Source organism: Lissotriton helveticus, chromosome 4_1 (assembly GCF_964261635.1).
Source record: "Lissotriton helveticus chromosome 4_1, aLisHel1.1, whole genome shotgun sequence".
NCBI lineage: Eukaryota > Metazoa > Chordata > Amphibia > Caudata > Salamandridae > Lissotriton > Lissotriton helveticus.
In genome coordinates, this window is record NC_136063.1 from 1,534,200,580 (window position 1) to 1,534,221,888 (window position 21,309).

The following is a 21,309-nucleotide window of genomic DNA, read 5'->3' on the forward strand; positions in this document are numbered from 1 at the left end:
GCAGTATGATATCACAGGCTCTTATGCGTGCCTATGAAATTTTCTCCCACAGCTGTTCGCTGCTTGACATGTATAATCATGGGGATGGGGGAGGTAGAGTGAAGATCCTTTCAGTCTCCAAGGTTGACTTTTATAATCAGAAGGGGGAAAGGATCACTTGTCCTGCTTAAACCATGGGTTCACAAGTCGAGGAACTGGTATCTCCCAACAAATATGACTCTCATACACGTGTATTCAGATGATCTCTCTTCGGCGGTATATACTGGGTACCCGCTTTCTTACACGTGCGTGCGTAATCATTGAGTAATTTTTTGTATTGTGCACCCTCCACCAGGAGGTTTTGCCTTAGGTTTAAGGCAGTAGTGATCGTGGATAGTGGGGGGGTATAGTGGTGGTGTAGTTGTTAAAAATCCGGACAGCCAGACAAAGACAGTTTTAATAAGTCTCGATTCGGACTCTAAGTAAAAAGTTAGGTGCACTTTCTGAATTGGTTAGGGATTCAAGTGCATATTGTATATAGAGTTTAAAAAGAGGTCAACATGTTTCAGCCTTTGGTAGTCAGAGGATCTTAGGCTTTCGTCAGGACCAATGGGGGTGAATAAATAGTGAAAAAAATCGTTGTGAGAAGAAAAGAGGTAAATTGACCTGATTCTTCGTGATTCAAGGTTTCATTGTACCTGAAAAATAAAGAAACACACACACAAACAGCAACAAACAGGGAGACGGGGTGCGGGAAAACACATATTATGTACAATAGTACCTTTTCGTTATTTAAGGAACTAGAAAATGGCAATACTTTTCCTCATACTCATTTCAGGCGTCAACTCTTCCTTCGACATACTTCGGTGGGCAGGAAAGACTAATACTGTATTTAGGTGCCCATAGTTTTAACATTGTACTTTCTTAGTGCGTGTTCTATAGTGAGAACCGTTGTAATTTGTGGCCGCTTTTGTGGTTGCATTCACACTCCAGTCATACCATGCTTACTATCACATATCATTCAGGTGTTTGATTTTTCGTGCTGAAATGAATTATACACATGCTCTTTTGACCCGAGATTATCCGTGAGTCATTATTTGGGGAGTGCGTTGTGCGTGACTCGAGTGGTGCCCAATGCGCTATATGCGCTTTTATTCCTCGTGCATAGCTTGTTATATTTGAAGAAATACTTCCTCGGGGATTAAGGCTGATCGAGAGAGGTCTTACTAGAGGTGTATTAAAGACAAAGTGTTACCAGAGGCGATCTCGTACTTGCGGTTTTGCTCTCGTGCTTGGTGCGCTCGGCTCTCAGCGTTACCTTAGTGCCTTCTTACTCGGTCTTCGCCGCATGTGCTGGCTCTGCCTGTCATCACCCGGAACTACAGGGCGGTGTAGTTCCGGGTGGATTTAAACGTAGTGATGCTAGAAATGGAAGAGTTACTTTCCGGTCGTTCTTTCTTAGCATTACTACTTGCCCATTTTTCACGGGTTGGCATTAATAAAATAAATTAAAATAAAATAAAGTAGTATTTGGTAGCAATTAGTTTACTAAGATTAATTGTGCAAAGAATTAATAAATGCATCAATTTTAGAAGAGATGCTTCACGATCGATCCAGGTCGATGGTTATTGCTATCTTTTGGAATCTCTAATGTATTTTATTTAACTCTTGGGGGGATAACTAGGTGAGAATTCAATCTTTGGTAATTATGTTACGAAGGGATATTGCTGGTTTCAGCCGTTTTTTGCCGAGTTGGTGGCCCAAGGTGCACGTGAAGGGAATTTTTAAGCTAGTATGTTATAGGTTGGCATGGGAATTACCAAGTCTTATGTGAAGGCACTCAACTTCTATTATGCTCTCATAAAGCACTGCCAAAAATCACGGGTATGTGGTGTGAGCAGAATAAACAGTCCACACGTGTTCTCTGTTTGAGGTACATTGTTACAGACGGGCTTGGAATATTAATTATCTGTTGAGGGACAGCCAAGGAACAGAATCGTTAAGGCCCTGAGTATCTGTTTTGAGCCTGTGGACCCAACGTTGTTCCTTTTCGAACAGTATTTTTGCAGCGTTTCTGTCTACTGTGTCTAGACTTTCTAGGATTACCCAGTGCAGGTCATTGGCTGTATGTTGTTTCTCTTTGTAATGTGATGACATCTTTGTCGTGCTTTTCTTGCAGTTCACATTACTCCTGTGTTCACAGAGTCTCTGTTTGGCTTTTCGGCAGGTCATCCCAATATATCGCATGTCACAAGGGCATGTGATCATATATACAACGTGGCTAGTGTTGCAGTTAGTGTGTTTTTTCAGTTTCCATGAGAAGTCTGGAAGTAACTGCAGTTCTTTCGTTGGTTCTGTGGTTGCACACACTACGCAGGTCCCACAGGGGTAGTGTCCAGTGATTGGGGGGTTATTCCATAGACCTGGTTGCTGTTTTTTCTTTTTCGGAGGTGGTCTTGTGTGGACCAGAAGATCTTTTATATTGCTGCTCCTTTTGTTTGCAAATCTTGGTTTTGACCAGGTCAGGGTGTTGGATGTTATAATCCTCCAGTTACGGAAAACAGTTAGAAAAAACAGCAACCAGGTCTATGGAATAACCCCCCAATCACTGGACACTACCCCTGTGGGACCTGCGTAGTGTGTGCAACCACAGAACCAACGAAAGAACTGCAGTTACTTCCAGACTTCTCATGGAAACTGAAAAAACACACTAACTGCAACACTAGCCACGTTGTATATATGATCACATGCCCTTGTGACATGCGATATATTGGGATGACCTGCCGAAAAGCCAAACAGAGACTCTGTGAACACAGGAGTAATGTGAACTGCAAGAAAAGCACGACAAAGATGTCATCACATTACAAAGAGAAACAACATACAGCCAATGACCTGCACTGGGTAATCCTAGAAAGTCTAGACACAGTAGACAGAAACGCTGCAAAAATACTGTTCGAAAAGGAACAACGTTGGGTCCACAGGCTCAAAACAGATACTCAGGGCCTTAACGATTCTGTTCCTTGGCTGTCCCTCAACAGATAATTAATATTCCAAGCCCGTCTGTAACAATGTACCTCAAACAGAGAACACGTGTGGACTGTTTATTCTGCTCACACCACATACCCGTGATTTTTGGCAGTGCTTTATGAGAGCATAATAGAAGTTGAGTGCCTTCACATAAGACTTGGTAATTCCCATGCCAACCTATAACATACTAGCTTAAAAATTCCCTTCACGTGCACCTTGGGCCACCAACTCGGCAAAAAACGGCTGAAACCAGCAATATCCCTTCGTAACATAATTACCAAAGATTGAATTCTCACCTAGTTATCCCCCCAAGAGTTAAATAAAATACATTAGAGATTCCAAAAGATAGCAATAACCATCGACCTGGATCGATCGTGAAGCATCTCTTCTAAAATTGATGCATTTATTAATTCTTTGCACAATTAATCTTAGTAAACTAATTGCTACCAAATACTACTTTATTTTATTTTAATTTATTTTATTAATGCCAACCCGTGAAAAATGGGCAAGTAGTAATGCTAAGAAAGAACGACCGGAAAGTAACTCTTCCATTTCTAGCATCACTACGTTTAAATCCACCCGGAACTACACCGCCCTGTAGTTCCGGGTGATGACAGGCAGAGCCAGCACATGCGGCGAAGACCGAGTAAGAAGGCACTAAGGTAACGCTGAGAGCCGAGCGCACCAAGCACGAGAGCAAAACCGCAAGTACGAGATCGCCTCTGGTAACACTTTGTCTTTAATACACCTCTAGTAAGACCTCTCTCGATCAGCCTTAATCCCCGAGGAAGTATTTCTTAAAATATAACAAGGTATGCACGAGGAATAAAAGCGCATATAGCGCATTGGGCACCACTCGAGTCACGCACAACGCACTCCCCAAATAATGACTCACGGATAATCTCGGGTCAAAAGAGCATGTGTATAATTCATTTCAGCCCGAAAAATCAAACACCTGAATGATATGTGATAGTAAGCATGGTATGACTGGAGTGTGAATGCAACCACAAAAGCGGCCACAAATTACAACGGTTCTCACTATAGAACACGCACTAAGAAAGTACAATGTTAAAACTATGGGCACCTAAATACAGTATTAGTCTTTCCTGCCCACCGAAGTATGTCGAAGGAAGAGTTGACGCCTGAAATGAGTATGAGGAAAAGTATTGCCATTTTCTAGTTCCTTAAATAACGAAAAGGTACTATTGTACATAATATGTGTTTTCCCGCACCTCGTCTCCCTGTTTGTTGCTGTTTGTGTGTGTGTTTCTTTATTTTTCAGGTACAATGAAACCTTGAATCACGAAGAATCAGGTCAATTTACCTCTTTTCTTCTCACAACGATTTTTTTCACTATTTATTCACCCCCATTGGTCCTGACGAAAGCCTAAGATCCTCTGACTACCAAAGGCTGAAACATGTTGACCTCTTTTTAAACTCTATATACAATATGCACTTGAATCCCTAACCAATTCAGAAAGTGCACCTAACTTTTTACTTACAGTCCGAATCCAGACTTATTAAAACTGTCTTTGTCTGGCTGTCCGGATTTTTAACAACTACACCACCACTATACCCCCCCACTATCCACGATCACTACTGCCTTAAACCTAAGGCAAAACCTCCTGGTGGAGGGTGCACAATACAAAAAATGACTCAATGATTACGCACGCACGTGTAAGAAAGCGGGTACCCAGTATATACCGCCGAAGAGAGATCATCTGAATACACGTGTATGAGAGTCATATTTGTTGGGAGATACCAGTTCCTCGACTTGTGAACCCATGGTTTAAGCAGGACAAGTGATCCTTTACCCCTTCTGATTATAAAAATTTGATATAGAACCTACAAGCAGCTCTGACCATCTCCTCCCTTACCTTCACTCCTGACTATAAGATGGAATCAAGACATTACCTCTGCAGATCTTTCCTCAATTGTAAGTTGCCACCTGAAGGTGTAAAACAGCAGAGATCACTTTCTCCTACTTTTCAGTGTTAGTTTTCGATTACTACTCCTGCTGAAATCCACATTTGTACAGTATCCTCCAAAGAATGTAAGTTCAGTGTTGCATGCAATGTCTCTCCCTCCTTTATCGCTCAAATTAAAAGAATTGCCCACTCATGTGACTTTTAACATGATTCAAAGGCTTTCCCCTCCCTACCTCTCACATACATCCCACAAACACTTTCAACATGCTTCTGTGCAAAACCTTTAGAATCCCTGCATCTTTTGGCATGTTTGTGAACACTCTAAACTCTCCATCACCATCCTTTTCCTTTCACTTAATGCCTTGCCACAAAGGGATTTTGAGGTACGACTGCTGTAGTATTCTATTTCTACCCTTATTTGCATTTGTAAATTGGCCCCAAGACATTTTAAATGGTAATAAAATTTGAATAGTAAGGGATTATTCATAGAATTCAGTACATATTGAAAGGACTGTTCCCTCTTTGTACTTTTACTATTAGAGAGTTTGATGTTTTAGGGCCAATTCACAAGAGTATGCAAGAGTGTACTCCTGTAGTGCTAATTTCATTATTCATAAATGCTTTTGTGACCCAGCCCTTTTGGGTTTAGCAAACCCTTTGCATGCATCTAAACATGCTTCACCCTGTGCCATATTTCAGACAGGGTACACTATCTCTGTTTGAGCAGAAGTGCACCTTTAACCTGGTACTCAGAGTGCAACTAGGAGCAGGGCGCCCTATTACAGATAATGCATTGCCCCCCAGGTCAGTTGAGAACTTTGCAGGCCTTGGGGACACTCATTAGTGACCAGCTGATTGAAGAAGCCAGCTCGTCTTTCATAGTGCACGAGGAACCCAGCCTACATTTTCAGGGGGACAGATCTCTCTGCAGGCAGTTACAGTGAGTGAGTGCCCTCATCTACAGAGAGATGTCTGGGGGGGGGGTCCATGTGACCCCCTTGCAGCCCTGCAGAGGGGTGCAGACCGAAGAGAGAGGCACACTGACTGCATGCCACCTCCTTGTGGAACATCACTATGCCTTCTGATAGCTTCTTTACCTCTGCACTCATGTCCATAATACAGCATAGGTGAAGATGCATAGTGTTCCCCTCATGTGCATGGGGCCACACTTCCATGCAAGTGAGGGAATATCTCTTTGTGATCATGCTAAGATTGTGCCAGTGCTACATGTGTGCCAGCACTGTCTCTATTACATAAAGTCAGAGGAAACATAAGCAGCCTCTTCTGTAATACCAAAGTTGCCACGGGGGTGCAGAAAGCTCTCTCATAGGTACATTATTACCCAAGGCCCTTTGGTAATATAACCTCCTGAAACTGATATTCCACATCTTCCCAGATCTCCTGCTTAGCTATATCATAGTCTCTACTACCGTTCTTTATTTTTTATGTCTCTGCTCTCTGGTCTGAAACATGCCCCTGCACCTTGTTAACACTAATAGCTACCTTCAGACAGCTTTGCTACTTTCAAGTCTTTATCTATTCATCTCTCTGTCTGAAATAATGCTCCAAATTATATTTTACTAGCCTATAAGCTTCATTTGTTCACTCTGACTTAAACCTTACCACTTCCATACCATAAATAGCTCCTCATGTTAATCTCAAATTATTCCCTCAGTTTATATTGGGACAGGGACCATTATATTGTTTTTAATCAGGTAGACATTATTTAATGCTTGAGAAGCACTTTCTTTTCTATCTCAGACTTTAATGTGCTGTTTGCTGTGATGTTATTTTTTTATCTCGAAACACTCAGCGTAAATCTTACAAATAAGTCAAAGACGTGGGAAATTTCTCTGAGATGGCAGTTCTAAGCAATTAGATGGACTGCGGTTGCAAGAGTGTGAGAAAAATGTGCTAATACCACAGGTCAACTTTATTATGAAGTGAAGTCTCCTGAGACTTCCAGGTTGCACACAAGGCACACTGTCCACTTCCAAAGGTTGAGCCATCAATTTAAGTAATCAGGGGGAAGAAACAGCACTACATGGCCCTGTGTAAAAGGTGGTTTAATTCAAGACCGCCCATTTAAAGTCTACGTTAAAGCGACACACACCTGGACGCGAGGATCTGTGATGCTTTTATATCGGCAACAACATGGAGGAAGTAGTAGCTCATGAAGACTCTCCTTTGCAGCAACAGGAAGGCAAAGCATATACTGTCCCAGATGATTCCAGCCTCACCACTTGGCAGCTGGCAGTTTACATGATCCTTAGCTATCAAAAGTAACACAAAATAGATTACTATCATTTACAATAATTTTATTTACAAAAACAATTTTAAAATAACACTATCAACATGAAGAGATTTAAATGAAACAGTGAGAGTAAACCAGTCCATGTTCAAAAGTATACTGATCAAGGAGCCATAGATGCAAAGTCTAGAATAACCTACTTAATGTTAGAAATTCACACAGGTAAGAGAATAAAAAAACACGTTTCTTTAAATTGGCATGTACTTTCACATTGAAAATGCTGTACCCACACATAGTTTGGCAATGATCAAAAACACAAAAGAGTAAAAACACTTCTGTAAATGCTAATTAAACTTTTATGAATGAGGAGAAAGTATATTGACGAGGATTTGAAATGCAATAGCAGATATTTTACTTATAAGGCCAATTTAGAAATCTTGTGGTGCAAGAAGGGCAGGGACATTCCACAACTAAAATGGACACAGTAAAATGCGCATTTAGAGTGGTGAAGCAAATAGTAGGCTGTTGAATGCAGAGGTAAGTAGCAGTTAGGTCCCAGGGGCCAGATTTATCAAGGGTTTGGTTGCTCATACGTCATTCTAAGGACGCAAGGCAACTTTTACTATTACTATGCCATGCAGAGCCACCTTGTGTGACTCTGCAAGGCATGGTAAATCTGGGGTAACGCAAGGCAGTGACTAGTCACTGCCTTGCGTTACTCTGCATTTGGAAGTCGTGCCTTGGGTGGAGCGTGGGCATTCCCATGTAACCACCAATAGTGGTTTGCGCATTCCCAGATTTACTAAGACTAGTAAGCCTAAGGATGAATCAAATTGCTATGCCTTCCCTTGTGAGGTGTAACGAGGAGAAATATGCTCATTTCTCCTTGTTATTTCCTTTTTCAACATGCGCTGCATTCTGCAGAACACGTAGAAAGAGGAAAATGCTTCGGATGATTGTTTTTGTGCAGGAAGGTATCCATCCATGCACAAAAACAGCAAACCTGCTTGTAACGCAGGCACCCTTGCCTCATGGCACAAGGGTGCCTGCATTGGTGGCAGGCTGCACTGTGTGCCCCAGCATAGAGAGAGCAGGAATGTGCCCTATCTTAGATGCCTTCTCCATTTGACACAGCTCAGCAAGTTGTCTTGATGCGTTTTGCTGTGTCAAATCTTAGTAAATCTGGGCCCGGATTTACAAACAGTTTACACGAGCTGCAAGGCAAGTTGCAGTCCTGTATTGCGTTAACAGGAGAGAGCTGAACTGCACCATATTTATAAAGATATGATGCTGTTCAGCTCTCTCCCTGTAATGGGGCACTTGTGGCTGCCTAGAGCCAATGCAGGCACCCATGTGTCATGGTGCAAAGGTGGCTACACTATGGGCAGGATAGTCTTTGTGCAGGAAGGCATACCTTCTTGCACATAAAGTATATTTCCTCTTATTATGTGTGCTGCAGAATGTGCAAAGAGAAATAAAGATATTTCTCCTTGTTACGCCAGCCTCAGGAAGGGGTACGATTTTGTTCCAAAGCCATATTTCCATTTCTTTGTACTTCTGGAGTTGTGTCAAAATCCATGTGTAGATGTACAGGAACACCCATGCACCCTCCCTGATACAAAGTAACACAAGGCAGCACTATGCGCTGAGTTACGTTACTTTGTATTTACTTAAGCACACAAGGCCACGTAAATCGACTTTGCATGGCTTTGTAAATTTCAAAATGGATTTGGCATTAGGGCTGCGACACAAAACGCAGATGCAAAATCTTCGTAAATCTAGGCTTTGGTCTGCAAATGTAATGATTTACCAGAGCAAATTTATGCTTGCAATTCACACAAAGCGAATATATTTTCATAAAAATATTTACTCCTGCATAATATCTTACATTTTCTATTTCAAAATGTTCCATGAGAACTCTTGGGAACAAAGGCACAGTCTATAGGAAATAATTTTTACCCAGGGGTCAACATAGCAAAATGTAGCATTTTTGACTTCTGTTTCTCACTCGAATAATTACTTGTCCCTTTTCTTGAAAGCTTCCTTACTAGCGTAATCATTATTGAAGTACAACCCATGTGACAGCCTTATTGTAAATGTAACATACTATCAACAACTAGTCTAATGTGATTTGTTGTGCAACTTCCAGAGATCTTTCTGCTAGCCAAATATGATTTCTGGCACAAAGACACAGAAAGAATTAGAAACAGTAAGAGTCGGCTGAACAAAACCAATATTTGTTTACTCAAGATTAATTTGTCTCAGTTTAGTTCTGACAGGCACTGTCCAAAATGAGGGGGACAAGATGAGGTGTAAGCTAAATTTATTTTACACTAACATAGCTGTCCCTAAAATACACTAAAGGATAGCAGATGCCTATAAGATTATCGCAAAATCCTAACATATCATCAGCATATGAATTAACACATTACATCAATATTTACTTTCTGTCCACTGTAAAAAGATAAGAAGGAGAATGTTGCTTTAAAAGTATTTCTACTGACTGTCGCAAGGGAGTGGTTGAGAGGTTTGGCTTTGTCCAAGCCAAGCTGAACACAAACATCACCTAGTGGGGTGCGTTAATGAAGTCTAAGATGTGGTTAGTGATTTCTCTTGGTTTTCAAAGACCAAATGATATTTCAAATCTCACAGAAATGTTATATCACATATCCTCAGCTAAAAATGAACTGGAAACTGGCCTTCATTTTACTCATAGCGCCACAGAATCTGGTTTAAGTGTGCCATTTCATTTGTAGCAATTTAGTAAATATCAGATATTCAGGACAGATGTCTGAAAATGCATTTATAATCCCAGGTTGAGGTACCTTACAAATACCAATAACATTAAAAACACTAATCTCTGGCTAGAGAACTATTCATATAACTCCAGATTAAAGATAGCGAAATGCTTTGGTTTTACTTACGGATATTATAACCTTTCACCGTGCAGGCCAGGCTGAAGACTTGAATCAACCAACAACTGTTCTTAATTAATGACTCAATATAACCACAGGCGCCTATCTGCAAAACAAATGTGCACAAAAATGAGCTGGCAAAAAAAAACAATGCTATAAAGGCCTGAACAGTCATGGATAGGCAGCACTTAATAAATATATTTCTTATCAATGTTGGCATTTTGAAAAACAAATTCAACCAAACCTTGATTTAATCATATGCACCCATAACCCTGCACTCCTCAGGACTGGGTACTTTAATTAGCCAGTGGTGGCTCGTAGTGAGAGTGCTGTGGGGTATTGAGGCGGGGGAGTGGGAGGGTGGGGAGGTAGTGGAGTCGGACATAAGACGGCCACGAGTAAAGTAAGTAAATAAATAAAATAAAACTATTTACCTTGTTCACACTGCATTGCCGAGATGGCGATGCAGTGAACTCAAGCTAAATAGGTTTATTTATTTATTTAATTTACTTCACTCGTGGCAGACGTATGTCCGACACCACTAACCCCTCACCCTGTCCCTCCCCCGCCCCGCCACACTGCCCCACAGCACGCCCCCTGTGAGCCCCCACTTTAATTAGCATATAAAAGTAATGCATGTGGGTGGTTCATCAATTAAAAGATGTGATACATAGAAATGTTCCCTAACCCAAAATGGCTAGAGCTGAAGGAGCAAAGTTAAAAGTGGCTCTGATATATATCTGTAACATTGTCATGATCAGGTTGCTGTTCCATAAATCAATCCTTGCCAAATCAATGGAAGCCGTATGTCAAATCTTGTGAGATATACTACAGGCCATACTTTTACAAAAATAAATATATTTAATATTTTTTTGTTCACTGCGCCAAGTGGTCTACATAATACTTTTTAAACAGTTGCAATTTGGCGAGTCAAGCCACTTAAAAAGAACAATTGCTTTTTTCCTGGATCTGCATGCAAGTTTGTTCTAGTGGTCTCAAAGTACCGATCAATTTCACTCTTCCTTGCATAGATCGTTAAACTGAACCTCTCAATATTACACTCACTCCTCAACGTGCACATTTTTTCTGAAAAATCACACGCTATTTACAATAATTTATTGAATAGTTGAATAATGAAAACAAATTATTTTTATTAGGAAATCAACCTTTTTCGCCTAATCACCCTAGAGTTTTAATATTTTTCTTGGCCCTATTTTCCAAGTTTTGGGACTGTTTTCAGTGACAAAGCCATTCATTGCCACTGTACTGTCCTCTGTCCCTGAAATGGGATTTGGAGAATTTAACTTTTCACTCAGGCATGAAACTTGCACCAGTGCCTGGAAGTTAGTTGACATATATGGGTTGCAGTGTGTATCACCAACTACACATATAACAAAAACCTATGGCTGCCAAGAGTACCACTACTCAGTTTAAAAACATTGGCAGACCAAATCAAAAGCCTTCACACCTTGAGTTTTGACTTAAGGTTGCCAAATGGGCTAGCAGAATCGGGTTCCCTCCTATTAGATTTATAGGTTCTAGTATTAGCAGGAGGGAAAACCTCCTTTTGGCGCTGACACTAGGGAGAGCCCTTAAACATGAATGAAGTGGTTAGCTATTTTGGGTGTAGGGCTTCTGGGAATGTTTATAGTAAAGCAAAGTGGAAGTGCTATCATAGGAGGTGAAATAATGCAAGAAAATAGATAAGACAGGATATGAACATTTTCCCAGTCACTGGTCAGTATTAACACTGGTGGCACTCTGTGCGACAATGTTTGTTGGTGCCCCCCCAATGACCACCTCTGCAATAAATTCCTTCACTAGCACCCTTTAACAGTGCCTCTCAAGTCTCCATAACCACTCTCTCTCAGATTAATTTAGTTTTATAGCACCACTCATACCAGTGTAAGGTGTCAGAGCACTTTACATCACACACACATTGCACAGAGACAATCATATGCATGTAAATCAGTGTATAGCAAATGTTACATCAGACAGGACTACAAGGTGTAGTGTAGGAGTGACATGTCATCAATACTGGTAGTCAATATAGTTTAAGAGCCCTTATTCTGGTAAAGCACACATTCAGAAATTAAAACATAACATCATTGTTAGGGGTTCTATTTAATAATAGGAATTGTTTTCTACCAAAATGAACCCTTTTGGCAAGGTTAGGATAATGAAAGACTGGGTAAAAAAAACATCTACCTTGCAGTTTGCATGTGGCTCTTTGATGACAGTTAACAGCTCAATGTTCTATATTAGGATTTTGACTTACAAACGACAAGTAACAAAATGAGCTTTCATACGGAAGCAATAACCCACTGACCTATTTACAATACATGCACTTTGTTATCTGCATGGTACTCGTTCTTAGCAGCAGGCATTTTAACCATCTGCACTACCTTAGAATGAGTCAAAACTTCCACTAGACAAACCTCCAGTCTCTTTCCATGAAGACGATTCATCACTGAAGTTATCTTGACATTTTAATTGAAGCCTGATAATTGCTGAAGGTCAGAAAAGGGGCAGCAGGTGCTTTTAAAATGAAAATATACTTTCAAAAATGCCACCCCCACCCCAAGTCAGCGCCCGGTGCGGTGGCACCGAGCACACCGCCCTAGAGCCGGCCCTGCCAGTATACACAGGTTCACACTGGCACCTCACCACCATCTCTCCAGAACATTCCTGAACTTTGGACTACAACACCAGAAGAAAGAATTACTTGTTACAAGAAAAGGACTGAAGGACCCCTAAATGCTGGCACCAAGAAATCAACCTGTTCTCTAACCTGTCCATCCTACTTCACATGAAAAGTAGAGGGACTCTTGGGCGCAGTTGACCACAGAGGACTGGATCGTGTAGGATCCCAACCTGGAAAGAGGCAAGGTGCCTATGATACAACTACTTCAGGACAGGTGGCTGTTGTTAAGTTGGTGATTTGAACTCCCTAAGATGCGAGCTGCAGGAAATTAAGTGCTCAATCTTCAGGTTAGTCGAAAGGATTGATGAAATTCTGAAAATTCAGTCTAATGTAATTGACAATTGTAAATGTACCTGTGGGGTGGGGTTGGGAAATCATTGTTAAGGACTTCCAGCTCAAATATAAAGCAGATTGATATAGGTAAGCCCGTAAGGTCACTTGCACGGGAGTCATATTCTAAAACACTGACCATTAGTACTGTTGCTATTAATCAAGTCTCAACCCCTATTACTAGGACCACACAGGGCTTGAAGTCTCTGAGGAGTGCTTTATGTACGCACCAGCACTCGAACAATAATAATCCACTTGCGAACACCAACAGACTACTTGCTCACCCATCTCGGCTGTGTGCTTCAGGAGTTAGCCGATGGATTGCATTACAGATAGGACTGGATCAGCTCGTTCTAACAGGCACTTAAAACCACTTTTTCTTCCCCTAATTGATCCAGTAATTCTGAGCGACTCTGACATTAGTTCTGGAAGGGTAGTTTAGCTGACCCCAGTTACAACTTGAGCCTGAGTACCTAAACAACAAGTTCACACACTGGATAAGGTCCAAACGTAATTGTCTGTCATTAATATAATCTGACATTGTGTATGCTAGACGTTGTTGTCACCAGGGTTCCACAATATAAGATGACATTCTCGTGATATTGAACAATAAAGTACTGGTTGATGGACTAATCAACCGTGAACTACGCACTTCCCAATTAGAAGGATCCTCCCACGCTCCCATCAGATTGAGATTGAATCTGCCAATTAATTGTGATGGTTTCAACAACCTGGGGGTTCCAACAAATATAGACCCAATATATTAGGGAAAAGCATGGAAATGGATGTGTCCACCTTAAATCTAAATGACTGACCAGGCCAAAGGATTGACAGACCCCTGCTGCTTGAGTGCGAAGGGAATAAAACCATTGATCAAGTGGGTTTACTGGTTGATTGATTGATTGATTGATTGAGTGTGAAAGTGCTGCTTTTATGAGATCGGGGGTGGGTGACCAAGGGGGCTGGAATGGGATTGCGTACAGGACATTTGCAGGTTAAGCAAAATATAAGCGACATCCCACAAAAAGCAGATCCCCCTACAAAAGCACGCCTTTCTTTGATGTCTTCGAATTGACAGGAATAAAATCTAGATTATGCGATACTGAGTGGGGCTCTTACATAGGTGAATTCTATATTTGTGCATTTTAAGAGAGATTCATAATGTGGAAGCCAGACCACCTAGGAAATTTAGGTGGGCTGTAGGATTACTGATTCTTGTAAAAAATGTGTTCCCTCCGTACATACAATATTGAAGGTTGACTCAGTAGATTTAATGGGAATCAGTTTTAAGATTCCCCCTGGGCTGAAAATAGTTCTATTCAAGGCATATGTGAGATCAGCGCCCGCTAATACTGACTCATCTGTCCTGGTACTTCTTGATGAGCTTATTGAATTGCATCAAAAGCAGGCCCAAGTCATTGTGACTGGAGATTTTAATACCCCTATTGAACCTTCAACATATATTAGTGCTTTGACTGAGATAGAGGACTTTTGACGGGCAAACCATTGAGTCACATCTCCAATATAGCTCTCCAGTTAGCCTAAATTGTTGTGCGGCCAGGGCCTAAGAGCTTGTAACGGCCATACTGATTAAATATTTTAAACATTACCTGTATGTTAAGCCTGACTGCATTTGTGCCAGGCTACCAGAGAGTTAATCACAGGCTAAGTTAGTGACTTTTTATGGTTAATCCTGATAAGGATTGTGGCTGTTGCTTGAGAAGTGCACACACGCCAATCAACCAACTACCCAATTTCTCACAGTTATGCATTGTAGGTCCTAGGGAAATTATTTGTTTTTTTCTGTGTACTAGACCATTACCTCTCTTTTATTATCCTACAGTAGGCTCTGTCATTGACTTACTTTCGGTACACCCACCTCAATATGAGGCGGGTGAATTTACGGCTTGGGGGAGAGTATACTCTGTTTGTAATGCCAATTTCTAAATCAGGGCCTGTCACCATATCAGCACCACTTTTTAAGACAGCGAATTAATATTGTGCAGCACTGAATCATAATTATAGAATACATTTATATTGGGAGTGCTCATTGGCGGTCATTCAAGAAATTATTACTTTCTTTATATATTTATATTTTTCAGAAGCAACAATGCTATAATGATTTGTATGTAATATAATGCACTACAATGTTATACATTGTAGTTAAATTCTACAAGATACACATTTATCATCCACATACACATGTTGACATTCTGTACCTATGTCTATACACACTATGTTTTTAATATAATACATAAAGAAAAACAAAGATAGACATAGAAAAGACACACAAGAAAAAACGTCCTTGGGCTCCATCACACGTGCACACTAATAACACATCTTAATACCACTTGAAGATGAATGATACTAGGCTTAATAAGATGATTTGGACTAAAACATTTGTGGAAGCCTATGCAAAAATGGTAGGTGCTCTAAAAAGATTCTCAGTTGTGTGGAAGCATATGGATAAACTAGTAAGGCAAGTAGTTGACTCAAGCCATATTGAATAAATACGACAACTGTGGAATTGTTAAAAGCACTGCACTGCACTTTGTTGATCATACTCTGTTTATACATATTTAGGTAGGGATTGGAGGAGATCTGTGTCAAACCCGGGTGTGGGTCATAGAATTAAGATTCGGACTGACTCCATTGGGAAACATCCAAGGAAAGCATTTTATGGGAACCAAATGTACAGCAATTTAATATGAAGAGCGATTTTGTACTTCGCTCTTCCAGGTGGATTAGTATTTCGGGATTAGATGTAATAATGAATGTAATATTGAAGGAATAAAAGATCTTAAATGTTATAAATTAGATTAATATGTACACTATTAGGTGATTTGGTATGTTAAAGGACCGTAATGCACTGCACTTTATAAGCAGCACTTTGTCAAGTTTGAAGTTTTGGCATTATCATGTTTTCTAAGGATGAAATTCTAAAATGCTTAATGTACTTAAAAAAAAAGTAGTATTTGATCTCACGAGCTTTAAGCAATTATATTCAATGTGAAATTCATTTTTGGACGATGTAAGGTTCGTATGATAATTCTGCTCAATAAAAAGAAAAAGAGATTAATGATACTAGTGTAGTGTAGCTCATATATTCCCAATAGGCTCTACGCATTGGAATAATATATCCTATAGATGTGACGTCGGACTTATGTCTATTAGGTCTCTATCGAATATATTAGACTTAATTGTGAGTGCCAGGTAGCTCAGAGGTCACTAGAAACTTTCTCGAGTTCAAAAGAAGGGATTTAGGGCCATATGTATCATCAAACTATTTTGCGATTCCTAAATAGCGATTTTTAAGGAATCGCTATTTAGGAATTGCAAAATGGTATGTATGAAGAAAATCGCTATTTTTTAGCGTTTCCTTAATCTTCCTTATTTGCGAATTCGCATTTTGCGAATTCGCAATTAAGTAATAATTTCCAATGCATTCCTATGGGTCAGGAGGCCCATAGGAATGATTGCGAAATAATTCTCAAATTGCGAATTCGCAATTTGCTAATCGCAATTTGAGAATTATTTCAAGGGTGCGGGGGTGTCTCAAAGACACCCTGCTGCACCCCTGAAATGTACATGTGTGTGCAAATGGTGCACATACATGCCCTATGGGCATGTGTGTGCATCACATGCCACATTAAAAAATGCCAAACTGTGCATGATTTGAAGAATTCGCAAGTTACCATCAACTACAAGTTGGTGATAATTTGCGAATTCTTAACCATAATTCGCAACCCAAAAATGGTACATACATAGCATTTAAGGAATCGCAAAATTGCGATTCCTTAAATGCTATGGCAAAATAAGGAATCGCAAATCTTTGCTATTCCTTATTTTGCGAATATTACATACATACCAAAACATGCAAAAAGGCCGTTTGTGATTCTGCGAATTTCGGCCTTTGCGATTCGCAAACGGCTTGATACATATGGCCCTTAATTTCTGACAACCGCATAAACATGACAACTTTGTTTCCCCAAGATAAAACTGATCTTCAGAGTTGTGGAAACAATAGATAGATATTTTACTCAGTCATTCATGCATGCTTTGTTTCATCAGAGGTGCAGAGAAATAGATAGACAGGCGTTTTCAATAAAAGAGTATTTATTGAACAGTCTTCTTTCTCATGCAGAAGAAATGAACTGCTACAATCGTAATACTGGTTGCAAAGTATAATGCGTACAGTAAGAAGAGTATTATGAAATAATACTGTAAAAGCATGGTATGTTTCCTAGACCATGGATAAATACATACATAAATAACAAATCTAAAAAGTACTCAACTGGTGCTTCTAAAATACGCCTACCCCAATGTACCTAACCTAAGTCTAGTACGGGGGAAGAAGTAAGTGAGGTGTAGCATAAATTTAGTATTCTTTGCCAAGAATCTATCCAAGATTTCTCTTAGGGTCTAATGAGCCCTGTACCTTGGTTTAGAATGAAGGAGGTCTGGTATCTCTCTGTGTCCGGCCTCGATTTCCCAACAACCCGCAAGGGTAGCTTGGAAACACTGGAGCTCAATTTCTCGGCAGGAGAAAAGACACCGTCTCTCTCAGTGCGTCTGCTGGAGGGTCAGCTTCCTTCGGCACTTGCTGTAGAAGGATGCGTTGGGCAAGTAGATAGTCGAACTGCTCCAATCCACTGTGTGCTTGCTATAGCAAGTGTGGGCATATTTATACCTTGAAGGTGCCGAGATTGACGTAAAGGTGGACATAATAACGTCATCAGAGTCTCAATTCTTTGAAAACTCCATGAATTCTTGGACAAGTCAGTATTCAAGCAAGGGGAAGTCCCTAGCTGCTAAAGCCGAGTTTTCCAAGAAATCGTCGTGGATTTTTGGAACTAGTGGAAGTATCCCTGCCGTATTTGGACTTCATGAGCTATGTCTAAATATGGTTATGATTTCTATACCTATATAAGGATATGGTGATTTATACCTATATAAGGGCATGAATCGTGAACATTACACTAGGATCCTAAAATGCTATACAATACTAGGTAGTATTACAGCACCATCACAGGGCCATTACAAGCTTTTGCAACTGAAATGGGGTATAACTTATCATGTAGAGTTCCCGTTTTTTCAAATTCAGTTTCGTTTTCAGAATATTTTGATTTGCTTTTTGCAAGGGATTACTTTGTTGGAAATATCGGCCTATTTGTAATCTCAATCAAAAAAGAGATTACCAACCCACTTGTATAGGACCCCCTATCAGTGGTGGCTTGTAGTAAAAGGTGGTGGATGGGGGTTAGAAAGAAAAAAAGACTTACCTGCTTGTCACCGCAGCCTCCTCTTTCTCCTCGATGTTCTGCTGGCTCCCGGCAGCCCCAGGCTTCCCTTAGCCAATCATGACGTTGATATCACCATAACAGCAGCCTCATGATTGGTCTGAGTGCCGTGGTTCGGCGCTCTGATGGGGACAGAGAGGCTGTGCATGTTCTCCACCCACGCTGTGCATTAAAGCCCAGTGGACAACATGCAAAGTACACATGACGGTTTGGCCATCTCAAGACAGATGGCCAAACCGTCATGCGTATTTCATGAGGCAGCAACCATTCCTCCACCCTGGACGTCACGGGACCCCACACCTGACTCACCCTAACCTGGCTGGAAGATAATAAAAATAAAATTATGATAACTTCTGTTATTACCATTATACTTTTCCTTTTACAGTGTTACGAGAACAGTGGGGCAACACTCAGGAGCTGCCACTGCCCCCTATATCGGACCCATTTCACTTATATGCTAAATAACATTTATTGCTTGTCAGAAATATGCTAGAATGCATGTCAAATAAAATTGTGTTGATGCAAACAAGCTCTAATTCCGTGCTCCAGTATTCTATTAACCATCAGCTTGCTCTGATGACCAGTCCATTCCTCTACATAGGACTTGAGCCTGAGTAGAATTTGCATAGGACTTCTGAAGTGCAGCAACACTACATAAAAAAACTGTAAAATAAAATAAAACTAGACCAATGCATCTGCAAGGGATCAATTTCATTGAGATGTCATAGAAAAAGCTACCACTGAATTGCATTTAAACTAGTAACTCACCGACAATATATTTTTCATCGTAATCACAAAAACGTTGTAGGCAATCAACCAGTCCCAGTAGAACAGAATGCTGCGGATTGGTTTGAGCAAAAGATCACCGCCGAAGAGCAGGAAATAGAAGCAGGCCACCAAGTAGCCCATACAAAATATGCTGATCCGGGTTGTTCCCGTGATGAAGATGATGGTTAACACAAACCAGAAGAGGTAACTGAATATGATCACTTTACACATATCCAAGTAAGATCTGTTAAAAAAAGAGAGAAAGACACATAGGTGAGGTAATTGAATGACGGCGTCCTCAGGCAGGCAGGCAGAACATTTGGTGAATGCTATTGAGGCAAAGGGGCAGGTGCTTAGTTTGGCACTAAAATGAGAGCAGGCAAATGCAATCTGATTTGCGCATGAGCACGTGCTAAAAAAAATATATTCATTTTACGAATGTTCTTGCCACAACACTATCAAAAGTACATGTGTCCGCGCATTTCAGCCTCACTGGATGGCAAGAATGAATTGAATGTGATTTTTTTTGATGGCCGAGGTCCAGCCGGCTCCACTGTCAGAAACACCCTGCTGGGGGACAACTTTAAGAGAACCACCATTGCCACTGGAATGGAAGGCCTGCGGTACCACGGCTAGCTTTCCGAGTGAGTCTGTTTTTTCAAGATATTGCGGTGCCTTGCAGGGGAAAGAAAACAGCAATGTCCTACACACATTGGGAGAAAACTTTAAGCTTGTCAAGGACATTGCTTTTTTCCCCCAGATGTTTGGCCCTGAAAAAACAAAAACTTCTGTATAGTTCGCCATGGCATGGCGGGTTGGTTGGCACTGACCAATTTTGTGGAAGGTGCTTCCGTAGGTGGGAGCACTTTTTGTAAAAAACAATCCTCACTGAACTTGCAGGGACCTTAAAAATGAAAGGATAGCCTTGGATAGTGCGTGGAGGCCTCTAACTTCCACATTGTATACCTTTTAAGCATGCACTTGTGCTAACCAATGACTATGAGCATCTCTTGTACTGTTTCTGGCAGTACGCTTGAGTTTAATGGATATGTAAGAGGTCACCACCGCAATCGGACAGTAATGGATGCAAACCCAAAGTACCTTTGCCCATCTTGCAATACGAGTCCCATAACGTGCACGTACTCGAAAATTGAATTAGTCTCAACCAATGGCTGTCCTTAAAGATCCCTGCGTGAGCAGTGAGGGTTTGTGCCATTTACTTACAGAGGATGTGGCTCGAGTGGGGTAAATCATGAGTGTGGTGGTTTTGAATGCAGGACTTGTGCGTTTTAGCTTGAATTGACAAATGGACAAATATGTATGGTGCAAGAGTGTGCTGTGAGGACTTGTTAACTCGAATGTAAGATTGCCCCATAATGGAGGTGTATTAGATATGTTGTGATCTGATGCATTTTCCAGCAGAAGATAATCAGTTAAAGAACAACCACATCATCATCCTGAGGATATACTAGACTTTGCTGCTCCTGACCAGTCATTCTTTACAAGACACATTTGTGGAGTTCCTGCCCACATCATCATTGTATGTCCTTGTATTAACCTTTAATATTTTTGTCTGCAGGCGGACACCTATACATTTTTGCAATGTCAAACTAAACAGTAAGGCCATCATACAAATCAGGTGGAGCAGAATCGCCTCATGAGATCCCACTCCACCCATTCCTGATGGGTTGGCTTTCCCACACCCATTTCTTTCAGGGTGTGGGAGAACCAGACTCGAGTTTTCCAGGAGGTAAATTCTACATGGTAAAATCTCCTGTGGCTTTATCTGAAGAAGCTGGCCAGTCTCATTCCCTGTGTTCTTTCTGACAAGGGATAACAGAGGGATGCATAACTAACACCTGCTTTTGGAATGTTCTGTGATTTTTTGACTGAAAAAAATTGTTTCATGTGGTAATTCCCCCATTCCATGGTGCTGAGGCAGACTTACCTCACGGTAGCCTATGCCCCCAGTACTGTGCAATTCAGAATGAGGGCCAAGGTAAGCCGTCTGCACTTGTGAGTTTATCAGGTAAACTGTCTAAGACATTTTAAAGTAACTGAGCTTTCCTGTTATGAGGAAATGTACCTCCCAAGCCAAGAAAACCAG

General features: G+C 40.8%; 1 protein-coding gene across 2 annotated transcripts in view; it reads right to left on the reverse strand.

Moving 5' to 3' along the window:
• The window catches only part of PIEZO2 (piezo type mechanosensitive ion channel component 2), a 1,179,452-nt gene that overhangs the window by 260,456 nt on the left and 897,687 nt on the right, over positions 1–21,309 (reverse strand). For both annotated transcript variants that reach the window (XM_078688152.1, XM_078688151.1), the window contains 3 exons: positions 19,203–19,446; positions 10,110–10,206; positions 7,048–7,207 (listed from right to left, as the gene is read on the reverse strand). In XM_078688152.1, the coding sequence (XP_078544278.1) occupies positions 7,048–7,207; positions 10,110–10,206; positions 19,203–19,446 (501 nt within the window). The remainder of the gene's footprint in view (positions 1–7,047; positions 7,208–10,109; positions 10,207–19,202; positions 19,447–21,309) is intronic.